The sequence below is a fragment of the Vidua chalybeata genome, chromosome 19 (genome assembly GCF_026979565.1).
Source record: "Vidua chalybeata isolate OUT-0048 chromosome 19, bVidCha1 merged haplotype, whole genome shotgun sequence".
Classification (NCBI taxonomy): Eukaryota; Metazoa; Chordata; class Aves; order Passeriformes; family Viduidae; genus Vidua; species Vidua chalybeata.
In genome coordinates, this window is record NC_071548.1 from 9,073,852 (window position 1) to 9,092,497 (window position 18,646).

At 52.3% G+C, this 18,646-nt stretch overlaps 2 protein-coding genes and 1 long non-coding RNA gene across 5 annotated transcripts in view; 2 read left to right on the forward strand and 1 right to left on the reverse strand.

Annotated features, from left to right (window-relative positions):
- RGS9 (regulator of G protein signaling 9) overlaps window positions 1–13,452 on the forward strand; it is a 28,804-nt gene extending 15,352 nt beyond the window's left edge. Inside the window, exons 10-18 of one of the 3 annotated variants that reach the window (XR_008434182.1) lie at window positions 3,680–3,709; window positions 4,318–4,379; window positions 6,495–6,608; window positions 7,515–7,630; window positions 8,215–8,302; window positions 8,803–8,941; window positions 9,565–9,650; window positions 11,249–12,263; window positions 12,472–13,452. Coding sequence is in view for 2 of the 3 variants with exons in the window: in XM_053960287.1 (XP_053816262.1) it covers window positions 3,680–3,709; window positions 4,318–4,379; window positions 6,495–6,608; window positions 7,515–7,630; window positions 8,215–8,302; window positions 8,803–8,941; window positions 9,565–9,650; window positions 11,249–11,420 (807 nt within the window). In the remaining variant the exon portion in view is untranslated. Of the gene's footprint in view, window positions 1–3,679; window positions 3,710–4,317; window positions 4,380–6,494; window positions 6,609–7,514; window positions 7,631–8,214; window positions 8,303–8,802; window positions 8,942–9,561; window positions 9,651–11,248 lie in introns of those variants that run through there. The other 2 variants (XM_053960287.1, XM_053960288.1) reach the window with 2 other exon arrangements.
- Window positions 9,769–13,122, reverse strand: LOC128797580 (uncharacterized). Its single transcript, XR_008434183.1, has 3 exons — window positions 13,049–13,122; window positions 12,007–12,260; window positions 9,769–10,278 (listed from the first exon to the last, which is right to left on the reverse strand). It is a non-coding gene; the product is annotated as an uncharacterized LOC128797580 (long non-coding RNA).
- Window positions 13,453–13,556: 104 nt separating the features above from the next.
- Window positions 13,557–17,925, forward strand: LOC128797579 (regulator of G-protein signaling 9-like). Its single transcript, XM_053960289.1, has 2 exons — window positions 13,557–16,038; window positions 16,834–17,925. Exons 1-2 carry the CDS (start codon window positions 15,557–15,559, stop codon window positions 16,988–16,990), a joined length of 639 nt encoding a protein of 212 aa, XP_053816264.1. The 5' UTR covers window positions 13,557–15,556; the 3' UTR covers window positions 16,991–17,925.
- The last annotated feature ends 721 nt before the right edge of the window (window positions 17,926–18,646 follow it).

Consider the following 18,646-nt stretch of genomic DNA (forward strand, 5'->3'; position numbering starts at 1 on the left):
TGCTGAATGAAGTGCCCTGGTTGGTTGTGTGCAGCAAATCAGCCACAGATCAACGAGTCATTGCTGGCCTTTAATTTCATAAGTCCCTGCCAGTTTGCCTGATGAAGCTCTGCTGCATCATCACGAGTCTGGAAAGCACAGGGTCAGAAAAACAAGACAGAGGGAAAATGGCCATTTGAACAAAACTGGGGGCATGGACTGGGCTGAATTCCAGCTGCAGGGCTGGAGGCACCAGCACCCTGGAGATGAGTGCTGGGATGATCTAATCCCAGAGTCAGGATTTGCCTCTGCAGGCTCTCAGCTGGCTGAGTGCAGGGAGCAGGGGTGCACTGAGCAGGGGTGTTGGGGTGTGCAGAGGCAGCTGGGGTGCACTTTGCAGGGTTGGAGAGGGAGATCTTCCTTGCCCAGAGCTCTGGAGGGAGGCTGGGCTGGCTCTGCCCTGTGCTCGGTGGCCAATTCCCTGCACAGGATTCCGGGGATCAGCCTCAGCCTGCCAAGCTCTGTGCATGGAGCACTCGGGGCAGTGAGGGTGGAACTGCAGTGTCCTGGTCCCAGACAAGCTCTGCACAACCTTCTTCACTCCCAGCTCCTTCCAGGCATCCACCCAAAGCTGTTTCCAGGTGTTTATGAGCTCTGTAAACAGGGAACAGTGGCCAGGCAGGCAAAAACAGCATGACCATCATCTCCCCAGTGTGGTCAGGAAGTCTCAGTTTGCTCAGAGGAGCAAACAGGTAGCTGGGAATGAGCAGATATCCCAGCTCTTGTAGGAGCTGGTGGCCTCAGCCACGTGGATCAGCTCCATTCAGGGCTCTGGAGCAGGTCCTGGCTGGCTCCCAGCTGGGCTCTGCAGTGCCAGGGGAGCACAGAGCTGGTGGCACGGGGTGTGAGCAGGCCACGCAGGGTGTCCCAGTGCCACGGGGTGTCCCGGGGGTGTCAGAGGATGTGGAACAGCTCGTGGCACTCACTTGAGACAGACTGAGGCCTTTCAGTAATTGCCCTGTTGATCTGAAGGCCGCAGGGCTGGGGAGCTGATCCGCAGTAATTGCAATAAGGCACTCGTTAAGGGCATTGCAAAATTAATCTCATTATGAGAAACCACTCTTTTGTTCCAAATGTGATTTCCTCCCAAATGAGGCAGAGTGGGTGGGTGGTGCAGGGCACTTTGGCCCTGCTGCAGTCAGTAGTGGGGTGAGGCAGGGCGGGCACAGCTGGCAGCGCTCAGTGGGACATGGAGAGCGCTCAGGGCCACTTGTAGCAGCGCTCAGCTGGGAACTGGGGGCACTGTGGGAGAAAGGGAAATGAAATTATGAGCAGCTCTGGGGTGAAATAGCTGAGATTCCTCCCAGTTCCTGCTGATTTGAGAGCTGGAAGGGGCTGAGCACAGCCAGCACCTGCAGCTTCCCAGGCTGTTCAGCAGTGGCTCCCCTGGGATCTGGCTGCAGCTCAGTTTGTGCCACTGCTCAGAGATGCTCAGCCCCTTTTCTGGGGAGCCTTGGCAAATCCCCTCCCCACCTGGAGCACCCCAGCAAAGCCCCCCTTGTTTCCCCAGCACGCTGACCTCCACACCGACTGTGGCAGGAGGGGATCCTTGCTATGTGGGGCACTTAAAAAAAAAAAAAACTTCCCTTGTTTGCTGATTTTTCTTCACCCACATATAATTTTTCTGTTGTGGTGGTACTTTAATTGATCCCTTTCTGTCTCTGTGTAACATTTAGCTCACTGTGTTCTCTTTCTCTTTCCCACAGCTGTTTGTCTCGTGTGTGTGTGGTGTGCTGCCAGCCTCCCAGACCCCTCTAGAAGATAACACCACTTTCCTGCCACGTGAGCTGCCTTCAAGCCACTGTGCCAGCACCCACTTCTCCTTCCCCACTGCACCAGGCCTGTCTGAGGCCCCAGCTGAGAAAAAATGTGGAAGAAAATAGGTTTTTAAAAATTATTTTAACGTGTTGAAATCAATGCTCTAGCCACGAGTTCCATCAAATGGAACCCTTCAGCTGGCACTTGTAAATCTGCTGAGGCCTGGTTTGTGTCTCAGATTCCCCAGGAGACAGTGAACTCCTGTTGTGCAGGAGGCAGCTGGCCTGGAGCAGAAACACAGGGCTCTGAACAGGACACTTTAGGACAGAAAACACACTCAATTTCTCTGTGCAAGCAGGTGATTTTTCCCTTCCATTTCTGCAGTCTGTCTGAAACAATGACTCTGTAGAAATGAGGGGAGGAAGTGGTGTCTGTATGGAAGGTGGCCTGGAATCAGGGATGCAGCTGAGAGCAGAGAAGGCTGAAAAGCTGTTCCTCAGCTCCTCCATCATTTGTAAGGGTGTCCCAGGAGCTTGTGAATCAGCATGGAGGTTGTACAGCCCTGTGAGCAAGGATCCTGCTGTCCTAGAGCTTTTTCTCTCCCTTGATGTCACACAGGGGGCCAGCACAGCATCACTCTGGTTTTTGCTGCCCTGTTTGTCCCTGCTGAGCTGGTCTGTGCTGCCCACTCAGAGCTGTTCATGGTATTCCCAGCAGGAAAAGCTTCCTCCCCTCACAACACCACTGTGAGGATGTTTTTTGGTGCCCCACTGGCCAGGCAGGGTCAGGGTCAGGGCTGGCTCTGTGGTGCTGCTGTGGGGATTGGGCTCATCTGCTGCATTTCTGGCTCCTGCTGCTGAAATGGTGAGTGGGCCTCTCAGAACCGAGTGTCAGCAAAAGGGGGGTGTTTTTCTGCCTTGTGGAGAAGAGTTTCTCCCTCCTGAGCAGGACTGCTGACGATGGTTAAAGTGCAAAAGCAGATCAGTGTCCCCACAAAGCAGCCCTGGCAGAGCATCTTGCCTTTCCCAAAATAGGGGCAGTTTGGGGTGCAGGGTCTCTGGGGAGGTGAGGGTACAGCACAGCTGCCTGTGGCATTCAGGACCAGAATCTTCATCCCTCATCCCTCACAAACTGCCCTTCACCAAGGCACTCTGCAGACCCCCACCTTCCACAGGGCTTGTTTGATAGAATAATTTTGGGATGTGGGTCTTGACTGAAACAGGAGCTGAGCAGCTGAAACCCTGCCTGAGCCTTTAAAGGCTTGCTGGGAGCATCCCAGAACTTAGCCTGTTGTTCTTCTCCCTTCTGCAGTTTATTCCACACAAAGTAACTGTGCTTCAAAGGAAGCTGTGTGAATAAACACCCTGCAGTTAATTTCTTGCCTTCGATTGCCTGCTCATTTGTGGATGACATGTAACATAGTCTGAGTTATTCAAATCACAACGTAAACACCCTTTGCACAGCAGATACTGCTTCTGAGGCTTTTAATTGTGGTGTTTATATTTTGCAATGTGTTGGTTCCTGTCTCCTTTAGCTAATATGAATGATCTAATCTGTGTCTCGTAAATGAATCTATTTTAGCTCCATTAGAATAACCCCTTAATTGAAGGCATACAGGCAGCCTGTGATGGGAGAAGCAGTGCTAAACAGTAAATACAGCTAATGGGACAATTTACCGTGTGGGGATGCTCTTAGCTTTGATGATACCCTGATTAGCTCAGCTGCTGTGTTTTGATTTTAATTGTAATCAGAATTAATTGGAGAGCGCTGCTCAACGGCAGCCCTGCAACGGTGTCTCAAAAAAAAAAAAAAAAAACCAAACCCAAAAACCAAGTGTGACCACCCATCCCAATTTAATGATTCTTTTTAAAATATTTTACAGAAAAATACTATGGAATTCTATAGGAGAGAGGTAAGTGGTGCTTCCCTCACTTCTCAGTGTTCATCCTGTATGAGTTGCTTACACCAGTGTGGCTCAAAGCCCTCTGTGCTGGGGATGGGCTCTTTGAAAAGCAGAATCCCCGCCTCATGGAGCTTTTATCAATGTAATTTCAGGACATTCCCTCCCACTGCAGCTCTCCCAGTGACGGGAAGGCTCAGGCAAGGACAGACACCAGGGCTGAAATCCAATAGATCAAAATTAGTGGTGGGGAAATCACAGTGGCGCCAGCACAGAGACAGCCAAGAATCAATGATAATTACATGCTAAATCATCCAGAGCATTTGTAGGTGCTGAGGATGGTAGCTATTATTCAATTTCTATATAACATGGGGAGTGCTTTTTAATTACTTGCACATTGCAAAGTGCGTTTCTGATGTTTGCAGTAAGCTCAGTGAAAACAGACATTTTACTGAGACAATTCAGGGATCCTCTGGTTCCTTGGACATCCAGTAATTAGGGAAGAAGCAGTCCCTGCTGTAATTAGCCCCACTACCTGGGAGAGAACCTGTTTGAGGTTTAGATAGGCCTTATCTTCAAACCTCCATGCTCCTAACCATGGCCATGTCTGATCCCCTCAGATCATGTACTATCAGCAGGCCATCCTGAAGACCAGAGTGAAATCTTCTGTCTCTCTTGGAGGGTAAGTCCTGATTTCCTTCTGTCCACACATTAATTAGTCTTCCTAATGAGCTGATGAAGCTGTCTGCTCTGGCAGCTGGTGACTCAGCCACCCTGTGGTGGCCCAGTGCTGTCTGGGCCAGGAGGCACCAGGCTGAGGAGGGATCAGAGTCCCAGGCAGGATGAAGAGGCTCTCTGGGAGCTTTGCTGCAGAGCAGCACCAACCTCTGGGCTGAGAATCCCACTGAAATCAGGAGATGCTGACGCTGCTCTGCTCAGCTGTGATGCCTGGGCACAGCCCTGCAGCCAGGAGAGGATCCAGCAGTGTGTCTGTCCTTCAGGAGGAGCAACCAGCAGGACAGACTGAGCCTCCTGTCACTGGTCCCCACCCTGGGCTGGATTCACCCCCACGAGTGTCCCTGCCCCATGGTGGTGCTCACCTCTGGTTGTGTAATACTGGTTATTCTGTACTGCAGAGGGAAAGAGCCTCCCCATGAACATCCAAGCAATTAATTAGCAATTCCCCTGCCCAGTGGGAGTGTTTCCTGATCAGATTCTTGATGAAGCCTCCAGCCCTGGCATTAGGCATTGGTGTGTGTGCCAGAGGAACCTCCTGTGCTGACCAGGCACCTTGAGGTGCAGCCCAGAGCACCTGCCTGGTTTGCACTGCCATTGCCACCAGGGATTCCTATCAATCTGACATAAACAAGGTGCTCAGGCCAGTTCTCTGGAGAAGACAATCTTGGATGAATGGAATGGGTGGAAGAGAGAGTCTTCTGAGAGCTACAACTTGCAGGGCACCAGCAGCTCTGCTCACTTTGTCTGTCACTGACTTCCAGCTCAGTTAAAACTCTGCTGCCTCAATTCTCCAAACTGAGCTGGAGCAGGGGACACCTGGCTGCTTTCCAGGAATTTTGTGGTGCTTAACTGTTTGGCAATGGGGCTTTTCTCTCATTAGTTCTGGTGGGATGATGCTTATCACCTAGATCAAAAATCTCAGGAATTTTGGAACTCCAAAGTGTCAGCTGCAGGGCTGGGTCCAAATCAAATTACTGTTAATGAGGATATGAGCAGCAACTGGGCAGTGTGCATGCTTCAGAGCATTGCAGTGATTTGGGAGAAGCTGCAAAGCACTTCAAGACCACACAGCAGTGCTGCCTGAGCTGACAGGTTTAGATTTGCTTGATCATGGGCTGGAGTGCCTGATGCAGGTGCTGGATGCCTTGGCATTCCCAGTGGGAAGGTAGGATGGAGCAGCTGTGTGCCAGCCCTGTGGTTTGCTCTGTGCAGGAGCATTGTATAACTGCAGGATGTGTGCCAAGGAGCCTGTTAGCAACGGGCTCCTGGACAGTGCCCTCCCAGCTCTGGGCACATGAAAGCACTTTGGCCTGGAAGGAATTTTAAATGCAGAAACCAGAGGATTTTTTTTTTTTTTTCAAGAATGAAAAAGGGAGGCGGGAGCTAAAATTCCGGGACATTAGTGAAATCAATTGTAATTAGAAGTCTGGCCAAGTTAGAAGGTAGGAGAAGTGTTTGTCTGGTTCCTGATGGGAGACAGACAGCTCTGCTTTGTGCCAAGCCCTCAGAGCCACTCGCAGAGGAATGAGCCCTGTGGTAGGTGATGGAGAAAAGGAGAAGTTGGGATGAGCCCTCAGCATTCCCTCACTTTCCCAGAGCTCCCCAAGTTCTCCCATGGCCCGTGGGAAGGCTGCAGAGCACCCACCTGGGTGAACACAGCCCTGGTGTTCCTTTCCCTGACACTTTCTTCCCAGAGCAGTGCAGGATCAGGCCCTGGCCAGCTGAGAACAGGAGACAGAAACTCTCCTTAGAGTCCTGAATCTCTCTTCCTTAAAATGAAAAGGCAGAAGGAGCTGATGGAAGAGAGTCTTGTATCTCCCTGTATTTGAATTGACAAATTCACTGCTTTGGAAGACAACCAGGAGACTTCTGCTGGGAAATGGAAAAGATTAACTGAGCTAATGAATCGATTTTTCTAGGAAGGCAGGGGCCACATTCCAGATCCCTGTGCAGAGTGTCCTGCACCTCTGAGGATATCTGTAGTCTGATATTTGGCTATAATGGGACTGGCTGTAATTCTGGCTTCCAAATTCATATTTTGATTTTGGATTTGTTGCAGAGTTGTGAAGTACTCTGAGCAGTTCCTCTCCAATGATCCCATCCTGTCTGGATGTCTCCCCAGCAACCCTTGGATATCAGATGACCCTGAGTTTTGGGATCTCAATGCAAAGCTGTATGTATTTCTGCTGTTTGGACAACTTGTGGTTTACAGTGACCTTTATACTGATAGAAATCAGGAAAGGGAACCACTGATTTTTGTTGAGGTATCTGATCTCTGCTCATAAGCAGAGACGTGTTCCCTTTCAAACTTATTTTGCAATTGGGAATACTCCATGCTGAGCTTTCAGCACTGCCTTCTTCAAGTGGAGCCTTCCTTAACATCACAGAAATTGCTGAGCTGATGGTGGGAGTGTGCACTCAGCCCCTGCTGAGTGGGTCTGATCCTCCCTGGGATGGGTGAAGCCCTCCTTAACCAGCACTGGAATGGAACAGGACCAGCTCAGGGTTCAGCTGCTCCCCTGGCCCTTTGCTCACCCCTCAAAAGCTGCTTCCTTGGGAGAGGCTTTGGGTTGGAGGCACACGCTGGTGGTCCATCCCTTCTCTGAGGCCTCCCTTGGTTTTCCCTTTGGGTAAGCCCAAGTAGGGTTTGCTAATTACACGATGGCATCTCGGGGCTTGGAGCATCCAACATCGCAGTGGCTCTGAGAGCAGCAATCCTGCACGGATTGTATCCCATTAGACATCCCCAGGGGATGCCTGCACTGAGTGCTTTTATGAGAAGCAAAGCTCTGGGCAGCAAGCAGTGCCTCCTCCAGGGTGGGACTGAGTCAAACCCCAGGGCAAGGCTGGGCTGTCACTGTGAGAGCCACGTAAATCCCAGTTAAATCCTCATCCCGCTGCGGCCCGAGTTGTTTAATTACAACTTACTTAGTGGCTTGACTTCAGGAGCTCATTACACCACTCTGGAAAACACGAGAATGCTGAGCAGTCCCTTGGCATTGCAGCAAAGGGCATTTTGGTTTTAATTAATCTGCTAATCAGAGAAAGCAGCCGTGCTGTTTGTGTTCTCCCCGCGCAGGGTGGAGGTGCCCACCAGGATGCGCGTGGAGCGATGGGCCTTCAACTTCAGCGAGCTGATCCGCGACCCCAAAGGCCGCCAGAACTTCCAGATCTTCCTGAAGAAGGAGTTCAGCGGTGGGTGGGCAGTGTCCCCGTGCCTTGTCCCCAGGCTGAGGTGACATGGCACAGGCTGCTGCGGGCTGTGCAGCCAGGGCAGGCGGTACCATCTAGTGGCACGGGACAAACGGTACAGCCCGGCGTGGCCCCGCCGCGGGGATTGCCTGGGAGCGCTCACATTACATTTCAGGGAGGAATTCTTCCTTCTGATGGTGCCCAGAGAAGCTGTGGCTGCTCCTGGTCCCCTGGAGGTGTCCAAGGTCAGGTCAGACAGGGCTTGGAGCAGCCTGGGACAGTGGAAGGTGTCCCTGCCCGTGGGACTGAGATGGACTTTCAGGTCCCTTCCACCCCAGAGCATTCCATGATTCTCTGACTGCTCCCAGAGAAGCTGGAACTGGCTGAGCTCACAAGTTCTTAGAGGTGTCAGTGGGCAGAGAACAGGGGAAAGCTGTTTTCCTCTTTCAGTCACTGAGAGTGACTTTCAGTCAATTGAAGGGACTGGTTTGGGGCCAGCAAATTGTGCCAAACGAATCCAGGAGTTAATACATGGGATTGTGTTTTCCTCAGTCTCACTCTCTGCCGATTGTGTCCTTGTCATGCAGGAGAGAATCTGGGTTTCTGGGAAGCCTGTGAGGATCTCAAGTATGGAGACCAATCCAAGGTCAAAGAAAAAGCAGAAGAAATCTACAAGTGAGTGTGGAAATTTTCAACTCTTTAACTCTTCGTGCATGAGTCCCATCACCTTCCACAGGTTCTCATTCTCCAAGTGATTTGTTCCTAAGATTTTTATGTGTAGGCTGTTATCAGATGTGGCTGTCTTTTGCCCCCACATAGGAAAGGAGCTTTTGGAGATGACAATAGAAGTGGGGTTTTTTAATATATATTTACTTTTCCTCTCTGTTACATTTCAGTCTTAGGATGTAATTTAAATATCGGTGTGGAATAGCAAAGTTCTTGAAGCTGCCACAAGCAAAGTGGGGAGAGGCTTTTTGCTTCCAGTGAGCTAAAATTTGGCTTATATTATGTGCAAGAGGAAGTGAGTGCACGTCTCTGATGAAGAGGACATTGATTGCCCAAGATCAGGACGGCAAATTGCAGCGGGGAGCTGAAGGGACTTTTCCTGTCATGCATAGACAGGAATCTGTGAATTCTCCAGCTGCTAATGGCAATGTTGATTCCTTCTCCTGCAGGCTCTTCCTGGCTCCAGGAGCAAGGCGCTGGATTAACATCGACGGCAAAACAATGGGCATCACAGTCAAAGGCCTGGAGCACCCTCATCGTTATGTTCTAGATGCTGCTCAGACCCACATTTACATGCTGATGAAAAAGGTTTGTTATTTGCTGCTAGAGCCTGAGGGGGATTCCAGCCCTCTGGGCCTTTCAGTGCCTTTGTGTGCTATCAGCTGTCCCTTTCAAGGGGCCTTTGTTTGAAAATCCCTCAAATTTGCTGAGTGAAGCAAGTGCTGCTTCAGGCATTTGTATTTTGCTGCTGCTCCTTCCCTCTCAGCCTTGTCCCCAAGGGGGTGGGGGTCAGGTGGCAATTCCTGCGTTTCAGTTCCAGCTTGGGCACCAGCTCATGCACTGAAAGCAGCAGAACTGGACTGATTTTCACCCACTGATGAAAAGTTTGGCTCCTGGAATACAAGCTCCTCACCTTGCTGTGACTCTGAGACCCTGCTGGCCCAGGCTAAGCTTCATTCAGATCTTTTGATCTGGGTCTTACCTGTGAAGCTTTACTGTGAGATGGAAAATCCTGGGAATTTTACAGCGAGATGAAAGGATATTGGTTTAAATAGCTACATTTGCCTGAAAGATGCAAAGTCCCTTGAGCTGCTGGGGGAGATTATCCAGTTCCCAGCCTCCCTGGCTCCTGAGCAGCTGTATTTGGTGGTGATTTTAATAAGGGTGTTTGCAGCCCATAACTACCAGTTTCTCTTTTTTTCTCCTAGTAGGACTCCTATGGCCGCTATTTAAAGTCTCCAATATACAAGGAAATGCTGGCCAAGGCTGTTGTGCCACAAGAGGGTGTCAAAAAAAGGCAAGTGAAACTGGCTGTAATTGTGGGGTTTGTTTTTCTTGTTGTAGCAAGGGTAGAAAAAGCCCAAGTTGCAGCAAAATTACTATGATTTAGAGGTCTTCTTAATTAAATAAAATTTTGCACTGAGAAGATGCTTTGCTTTGAGACTGATGGTGCTTTTTATTCATGAGCCCTTTGGAAAAGGCTTGTGAACAGGAATGGAGCTGCTCATTGCTCAGCTGCCTTCTCTGCTGGGTCTGCTGAGAAGGGCTGGGATTGTTGAATTAATTCATGGCCCCTTTCCTGGAAGGAGAGAGCTCTGGTGTCCTGGGCATGGGAAGACTCCTGCCCATGAAACACTGGCTGCCAGAGCAGAGACAGAGCCAAGGTGTGGGATAATCCACGGGATCTGCCCATCTCTGCCTGGACAAAGCTCACCCCTGGTGTCAGGGAAGGTGACAGGCATTTGGGAACAAGCAGCACCTTGTGAGTGACAGCTGGCACAAGGTGGATGGCTTTGGAAATGGCTTTTTCCCAGCAAGATGAAGGTTATACAGCAAATTCAGGCCATTTGAGCTGCAGCTGCTCCTAAAGCTGAGCGTTCAGTGCCGGACTGCGTGGTGTTTCCTTCTCTGTTCCACTCATCAACCTAGCAGGCAAGAAAGAGGAATCATGGACTTTCACACTGTTGTTTCATCTAAAAGCTGTTTCCAGTCAGTGGGAGAAGCCCTGCTGCTGCCTGGCCTGGGGTTTGGCTGGTTGTTCCCTGAGCCACACGTCCCCAGGTCACGGGCAGATGCTGGCTGCTCCCGGTGATCCTGCCTTCGTGTTTGTCAGTGCTCGTTCTGGATCCCCCAGCCCTCAGCACCCATTAACCTGGAGCTGGTTAACCCATCCAGAGGTGGGTTGGCACCTGTTCCCGCTGCAGGGGAAGTGGCTTTGCTGAAGCAGGTAGTAGGTGTTTTTTGGGGGGCATCACAGACACCAGGAACAGCCACACTGGTCCCTGCCTTGATCTTCCTGAGGGCACCAGAGAAAAAAAACTCCACGGATGGGAGTTGTTTGGCTTCACACTGAGTGTGAGTTATGTGCAAACACAACAAAGGAGTGATGTGGGTGTGCCCTGGAGTCCCTCAGTGTCAGGACTTTGACACTTTTAGCAGTCCTGACACTGACTCACCTGTTACTATAGGACACGAGAAAACACGACGCGCGCCTCTGCTCTTGAGAAGGTAAAAAGGGGTCGTTTATTTCTGACTCTAACATTTATAGTTTTCTAAAGGTGACAGTGGATTGGAGGGTGAAAGTGCTACTTTTCTAACAACACTGGACAAACTACCAGTCCATCAAATTTCTCCTCCTCTATGAAGGAATGCAAAACAATAAGTTATTTACAGAAAGTTGTGTGAGAAATTTTGCTACAAGAATGTGAACTCGGAAGGCTTTAGAAAATCTTAAAAAATCAGGGTGACACTCATCCAGTGCTGTTTAAATAATTTTGCACTCCTTTGGCCATCTCTGTGTCCGAGCTTGTCCTCCTGGGTCACTTTGCTCCCCAGGAGGGAGGTTTTGGTGCCCTTCTCCTCACTAACCCCTCTCCTTCCCCTCTCTCTGCCCAGCACGGGTTTGTTCGGACGCCGCCACCTGCGCTCCAGCCCCAGCCCCATCATCCTGAGGCAGCAGGAGGAAGAGGCCAAAGCCAGAGAAGCCGCCAACACCGTGGACATCACGCAGGTCATGAGCAAGCTGGATCGCAGGAACCAGCTCCAGAAGGAAGCTCCTCCCAAGTAGGCTCTGAGCCCCGCGGGGAAAAGACAAGGCGAGGCTGGTGTTGAGCTTCGTCTCCCCTTCCTGAAGGTGTCAGTGCTGCTTTAGGTTTGCCAGGCCGGCTCTGCGCTCCGCCGGCTTCCCGCACGTTGCCGTGGCTTCTGGAGAGCAGATGTCCCTTCCCGGGGGCAGGGGCTGCTGCTGTGCCAGGCTCGGGGCGCAGCACCCGCACTCCTGGGAGGGGAGATGCCTTCTGCTGCCCCCACGGCCCCGGGAGGCTGCAGAGCCCGGCTGCCCGGCCCTGCTGCTCCAGGAGTGGGGTGGCACAGGGCAGGGCAGAGCTGTGCCCCAGTGCTGCGGGTTCAGACCCTCCTTCCAGGGCGCCGAGGGGGATGAGCCCGCGGGGAGCAGGGCGAGTGACCCAGCCCGCAGCGTCCCTGCTGGCCTCCATCCCCTCGGGGGGCTCTGCACCCTCCCAGGGGGTGCATCTGGTACCCCCTGAGAGGAGCACACCCCCCACTCCAAGAGTCCTGCATCTCCAGGCAGCACCACAGGCAGAAGAGCTGCTTGTGGGAACAGCAGCAGGAGCATTTCTGAAGGTTTAGCTGACCTTCCGAATTTGAATGACGCTCCCACGTCCCCTGGCACGCTGGAGATGATCAGCAGGAAGCTCTGCTCTGCTCTCCCCGTGACTCCTGTGCTGCGAGCTGGGTGTGCAGGTGCAGAGAGCTGCCCCTTGCCAGAGCCTGCACGAGGCCAGGAGAGATTTTATCCAATCCTTCCCACCTCTTGTCTTGTCTTTTTCCTGCTCTTCTATTTTCTGTTGTTAACAATCCAACAGGAGGTAGCTGCAGTTGTCACTGGCTTGTAGCCCAGAGGCAAGGGAGAACAGGGTAGAGGTGTTAAGAGCAGATTTCAACTTTAAGCAGTATTTTCTTTTTCATTTGCTCTCTCTCTTTTGCTCTGTAGAATAAGGCAAGCTAAAATACCACATTAGTGCTAGAAGAGCTCAGGGAGATTCTGGGCCTTGCTGGAAAAGCCCAGCATGTCTGGACCAGGCCAATGGTGTGGCCAGAAGTGTGAAGATTCCTGCAAAGGCCAGTAAAGGGAATTGAAGGGGCAGAAAAGCTTCCTTGTTTGTTAAAAATTTTGGGGAAGCAAAGGAACTGGGTGGAAGCACTGAGGTCTGGGAAGTTGCCTCTCTCCAGTTCACATTGTTCATCCCTTTTCAATACTGATAGGATTTTACAGAAAATGGGAGCTCACAGAATCCCAGAATGGTTTGGATTGGAAGGGATCTTAAAGCTCATCTCATTCCACCCTCTGCCATGGGCAGGGACACCTTCCACTGTCCCAGGGCTCCCATCCAGCCTGGCCTTGGACACTCCCAGGGACGGGGCAGCTTCTGGAGAGAGCTGGCAGGGGGTGGGAGCCCTCGGACAACGGGGTGCATGCAGGCCCCTGGAGCCCTGGGGTCCTTGCAGGGCAGCTCCCTGTGAACAGGGGACAGTCATGATGTCACTGTGTCCCCAACAGCTCCCACAGTGACTCTGGCCCTCCCCAGGCAGGATCAGGGCTGGACACTCTGATGTGGTGTCACTCCTCTCCTCCACTTGTGGCTGAGCCAGGGAGATTGTCCTGCCCTTCCTTACCCCACCAGTGATAAACCTCCTCAGAGGAATTCCAGCTGAGTCACCCCAGACCTTCCCTCTGATGGCTGTGCTCAGTCTCTGCTCTCCTGCTGGAAGCACAGGCACATTCTGCACTGCTGGACAGGGGAGCAGGCTCAGGCTGCCTTCTTTGGAATTTAAACCCCAAGGCTTTGTTACATCAGGTGCTGAGTACCCTCAGCCTACTTGGACATCAGAGCACTGGAAGGCTCTCCAGAAGCTGGCAGGGTTGGCCCAAAGCCACTTGGCTGTGATGAACTCTACAGTCTCTGCAGAGTTTGTGTAACATGGAGCACTGAGCATGTTGGGATTGCCAGTATGTAGTAACATGTGGAAGATCAAGTCAGGGTATAAATAATAAATAACAAATCTGTGTGTTCCCGTCAGTCCCTCTGATTCTACTTCTATTTTGTCTGCTGCTTTGCTTGTTAACGTTCTCTGCATCCATTCCTTTCTCTGATTTTTTATCATCTCTGCTTGGCATTGCTGCTCCCTTGCCATGGTTTGTGCTGCGTGCTTGGGAGTCACTGTGTGTGGAACACCAGTTATTGTGCTTGTGGAACACCAGTCACTGTGTGTGGAACACCAGTCACTGTGTGTGGAACACCAGTTATTGGGTGGAACACCAGTTACTGTGTGTGAAACACCAGTTATTGCGTGTGGAACATCAGTTATTGGGTGTGGAACACCAGTTACTGTGTGAAACACCAGTTATTGGGTGGAACACCAGTTACTGTGTGTGGAACACCAGTTATTGGGTGGAACACCAGTTACTGTGTGTGAAACACCAGTTATTGGGTGGAACACCAGTTACTGTGTGTGAAACACCAGTTATTGGGTGTGGAACACCAGTTACTGTGTGAAACACCAGTTACTGTGTGTGGAACACCAGTCACTGTGTGTGGAAAACCAGTTATTGTGTGTGGAACACCAGTTAGTGCTTGTGGAACACCAGTTACTGTGTGAAACACCAGTTACTGTGTGTGGAACACCAGTCACTGTGTGTGGAAAACCAGTTATTGTGTGTGGAACACCAGTTAGTGCTTGTGGAACACCAGTTACTGTGTGTGGAACACCAGTTATTGGGTGTGGAACACCAGTCACTGTGTGTGGAAAACCAGTTATTGTGTGTGGAACACCAGTTAGTGCTTGTGGAACACCAGTTTTTGCTTGTGGATCAAGCAGCCATCCTTCACACCCAGGCAGGAGCTGTCTTTGTCCTGCCACAGGCTGATGGAGCTGTCACAGCCCGGCCTTCTGCTCCTCATCCTCTGCTGCTTGGTCCCCAAAGAGGAAAGTTGCCTGGTACAAGCTGAACTCCACTTTGTGCCAGCCAAGAAATTGTTTGTTTCCATGTGTTGTTTAATTTCTTTTGGCCATGGCTTCCCTGCATTCATCTGTCTAATAAAAATAAATGTAGAAAACAGAAAAAGAACCGAGTTCATCCTTCTCTGTCGTGTCTCAGTGTGTTCATCCTTCTCTGTGCCATCTCTGCATGTGTGTGTACATGTCCTGTGTGTGCCTCTGCTCTCAGCTCCTCTCCTTGGACACTTGAGCTGTGTTTCATTTTGCTGGGACTAAGTCCTTGAGAAATGGGAGGGGACCTGGCATGCAGCGTGTGCTGTCCTTGTCCTGTCCCGTCTGTGCTTGGGCTTGCCCTGAGGGCTGGCTGAGCTGTGCTGGAGCCTCCCCAGCCGCAGCCAGGGACACTGGGGTTCCAGCATGAGATGGGACTGGTGTAGGAGCCACCAGGGCTGGGGCTCGGGGTCTGCCCCCGGCCCCGGCTGGTGCCGTGGGTGTGACATGGTTGTGCTGTTCATAACCAAGATCACATTCCCGGGATGACAGCCTCCTCCACGCCTGCAGCTAATCGTTGTGAGGAATGAGGCAAGCTGGTGTCTCCTCCAGCATCCCGCGGGTGTGGGGCTGGATCTGTCAGCACCCGCTGGGGCTGTGGCAGCAGTGACCCCGCAGGCAAGTTGTGACACCTCGGTGCTCTGGCAGGGGGAGGGCAGGGAAGGGGACAGAGCTGCAGGAGAGGGGGACACCAGCACAGGCTCGGCTGGGGTGGCTGGAGCTGCCTCCCAGCTGAGCCCTTCTCTCCTGGCAGCACCAAAGAAGTAAAGGATTTTATTGTAAAATGCAGGCGAAGCCGGTGGGAAGAAATTATGTCCAACTCCAGTTCAGAAGGCTGAATGATTTATTTATTATAACCATGCTATAATACATTAATATACTATATAAAGGGAGATACTAAAACTACAAACCTACTTGTTCTAACTCCCATATCTAACTCAGCCACAACTCGTGCACCTCTCTGAGAGTCCAGCCACAGGTGGCTTGGATTGGCCACCAGGCTCAAACAATCCTCACCAGAATCCAACCAAGCAAACACCCCAGGTAAACAATTCTCCAAACACATTCCACATGGGGAAAAACAAGGAGCAGAAATAGAAATTGTTTTCTTTTTCTTCCTCTCTGTGCACCTCTATGAAAAATCCTGAGAGAGAGACAAATGTGCCTGCCACAGGGATTGTCCTCCTGAAGAAGCCTGGGGAGCCCTGGGCGTCTCCCCCAGACCTGACCGAGCCTCTCTCCTTTTCCTCCCCACAGCCAGGCCACCCGCCTGCCCACGCTGGCCCCAGCACCCCGGCATCGCCTGCAGCCGCTCCGCAGGCCCTGCCTCCCGTGTGCCCCGGGCCGCCGGCCCTGCCCCAGGGCCCCGCCTGCCCCTCACCCACCCGCCTGGCCCTGGGCAGCACCGCGGGGCCCCGGCCGTGCGGGCCCGGCCCTTTCCCGTCCGGCGGCAGGAGATCCGCCCGGGCCTGGGCCCGCTTCCTCCGCAGCGGCTGCTGGAGCTCGGGCAGCCTGGCCACGCTGGCGGCCCGGTGCCCGGCCGTGCCCCACGGCAAGGTGCAGCCGCTGGGCGGGCGGGAGCGGCGGCTGCGGCCGGACAGCAGGACGGTCAGCAGGTGAGCACCGCACGGACACACGGACACGCACCGGAGAGGGCTCAGCTCCGGGGCCGGGTCGGTTTGGGATTAGCCAGAGGGAGAGGTCCCTGAGAACCTGTCTGGCAGTCACCTTTGCCACACTTGCCCCGAACCCCGGGCTCTTCCCTGTCTCCATTCCTGCAGTTCTCCGATGGGAACAGGCCAGGAGCCCGTGCTGGCCCGTGCCTCTGCTACTTTCACACCTCCTGTTCAGGGTGCAAAACCCCAGGTTTTGCTTTTAATCCCCGAATTTGGAAAACCTCAGTGTTCTTGAGCACTGTCTCAGGTTTGGTTTAGTGATTTCAAGTCAGAGGAGAACCAGAAGTGACAAGGGAGGGGAAATCTTGAGCGAGAGTCGCTAAGTGTTTGTTGTTCCAGGGCAGAGATGGGGAATTTTTGCCTGGAAGGGCTGTCCCTGCAGGAACCAAACCTTGGCCATGTCCCTCACCAGGAACAGCATGTCCCTGATCTCGTTTAACCCACCTCTGCTGCTGGCCGAGTGGATGAGTCCACATTATAAATTCCAAAGCGCAAACCTGAGGGCTCCTGCTCTACCTGGCTCCGCGCTCCGGAGCTCTGTCACACGGCCTTGCAGCTTCAAAGGAGCGGCAGCAGGCATTCCCTTCGTCCTCCCTCTCCGTGGGCTCATGCCCGGCAGTTTTGCTTTGGGATTTGGGGCTGCAACGGTGGAAATCTCAAAGCCGAGCTCGCTCGCCGCCTCGGAGCACATCAAAAAGCGCTGCGTGTGTGATGAGTTTCTGTTTCCCATCACAGCTTCTTCCAAGTCAGAACGGCCGCGCCTTCGGAGAGCCCAGCCTGCCCCGGGGGCTCCGGGCACGGAGAGGACAGGCAGCGCTGGGCTCGGAAGGACTCTGCAAAGGAGCTGATCCACCCCTGGGAGACCCCCAAGGAGGAGGGGAGAGCAGGGTAACCCCGACACGCAGCTCCTGCCAGGCCTGAGAGCGCAGTGTTTGCCATGCATGGCTCAGCACGCGTTGGAAAAGTGTGTTGGAGCCATCCTCCAGCACCAGGGACACCCAGACCACCACAGCTCCGGATAACAGCCCCGGGTGCGCCCAGCTGTTTGTGATCCAAGAGCTCCAAGCCTTTCTGGACTGGTTTTCTTTCCTGTTGTCGGTGTGTTCAGTTCTGCTCATGACAGGCTTGTCGATAAACGAGCCTGGTTTCATGCCTTGGAGCAGATGGAGGACGTGTGGGTGATGTCCTGGGAAACGGTGTCTTATCGGAGTTTGTGGCTTGGCCATGAGGTGTCAGCACACTGAACACAGCCCAGCTGGAGCAGGGCTGGCAGAGCAGGACTCAGGCTTCAGTGCCAAAACTGGGGCGTGTTTGTGTCCCCAGCCCGGGCCCACCTCCTATTAATTGCAATTTTTTAATTTGAAAGCATGCTGATTAAGAGACTGGGGGAAATGGAGTGCTCCTCATGTGCTGCTGTGTGCTGAGTGGCAAAGCATCATTCCTTCATCCAAACCAAACGTGATCCCAGAGGCATCAAGGAGTGCAGAGCCCTCCTGCATTAGCTCCAGCTTCCCAGTGCATGGGTTTGAGACCACAGAACACCTTGGGAGATCCAAGCCAAGTCCCTCTTGGTGTTTTGGGCCCCTCCAAGCTGGGATTGATGTGTTGCCACAGGCTGTGCTGATACTGAGTTGGACTGTTGCCTTCCTCGTGTCAGTGTTTGAAGGTGGCTGTTTTATTCCCTGGACAAGTTTGCTCAGTGTGTGTGTGCTGTGGGTCCCTGTTCTGTACCTTGACCATGACCTGTGACTTCTGATGTTGCTGTTTTGTACTTTCTGATTATAAATGGAGTTTTTCCTGTGTGGCTGATGTGGTTCCACACGCTCAGTCCTGCTGTGGGATTTAAATCTGTCCTCACACACACTCAGTGCTCCCCATTTTCCCCAGGTCTGGGCTGACACTTCCCATCACAGGGTAATTTGGGAAAATCAGAAGGCTGCTTCTGTCTCCAAAGAGTCTTTCCCAGGCTGCTGACCCTCACTGCCCGTGGTGCTCCTCTTGTACAAACACACATTGGCTCTCAATGGCTTGCTCTGTCAGAGGGACCTGGTCCTGCTCTGCTGCCACTGACAGGGACATCTGTTATTGATGAGAGACAAATCTGGTGTCTTCTGCAATTTTTGTGTGAGTATTGTTACTCAGCTAGTCCTGGCAGGATGCTGAGTATATGTATATACTGCTGGTATAATCCAGGAAACACAAGAGGAAGACTTTGTGATTTGTCGGAGAAAAGAATACTATATTTAATATTATGTACATATGATAAGAGCCATCCTACTGTAAATACTTCTCTCACTGGTTTCAGGCTTCTCTTATTGGGCACCTCCTTGCCTTTGAATACTCCTTGTGTTCATCTTCCACACCAAAGGAAAGAGTTCAGATGCAAATCTGCTGCTCTGCCAGGGCTGGGACACCCAGTGCAGCCAGGTACACACCTATCCCAGAGGCCAGCACTGGCAGTTCCCAACATTTATCCCTTCAGGGCACTGATTTTTATTCCCCAATATCTTCCAAATATCTTTTTCCCCAACATCCTTCAACCAGAGCC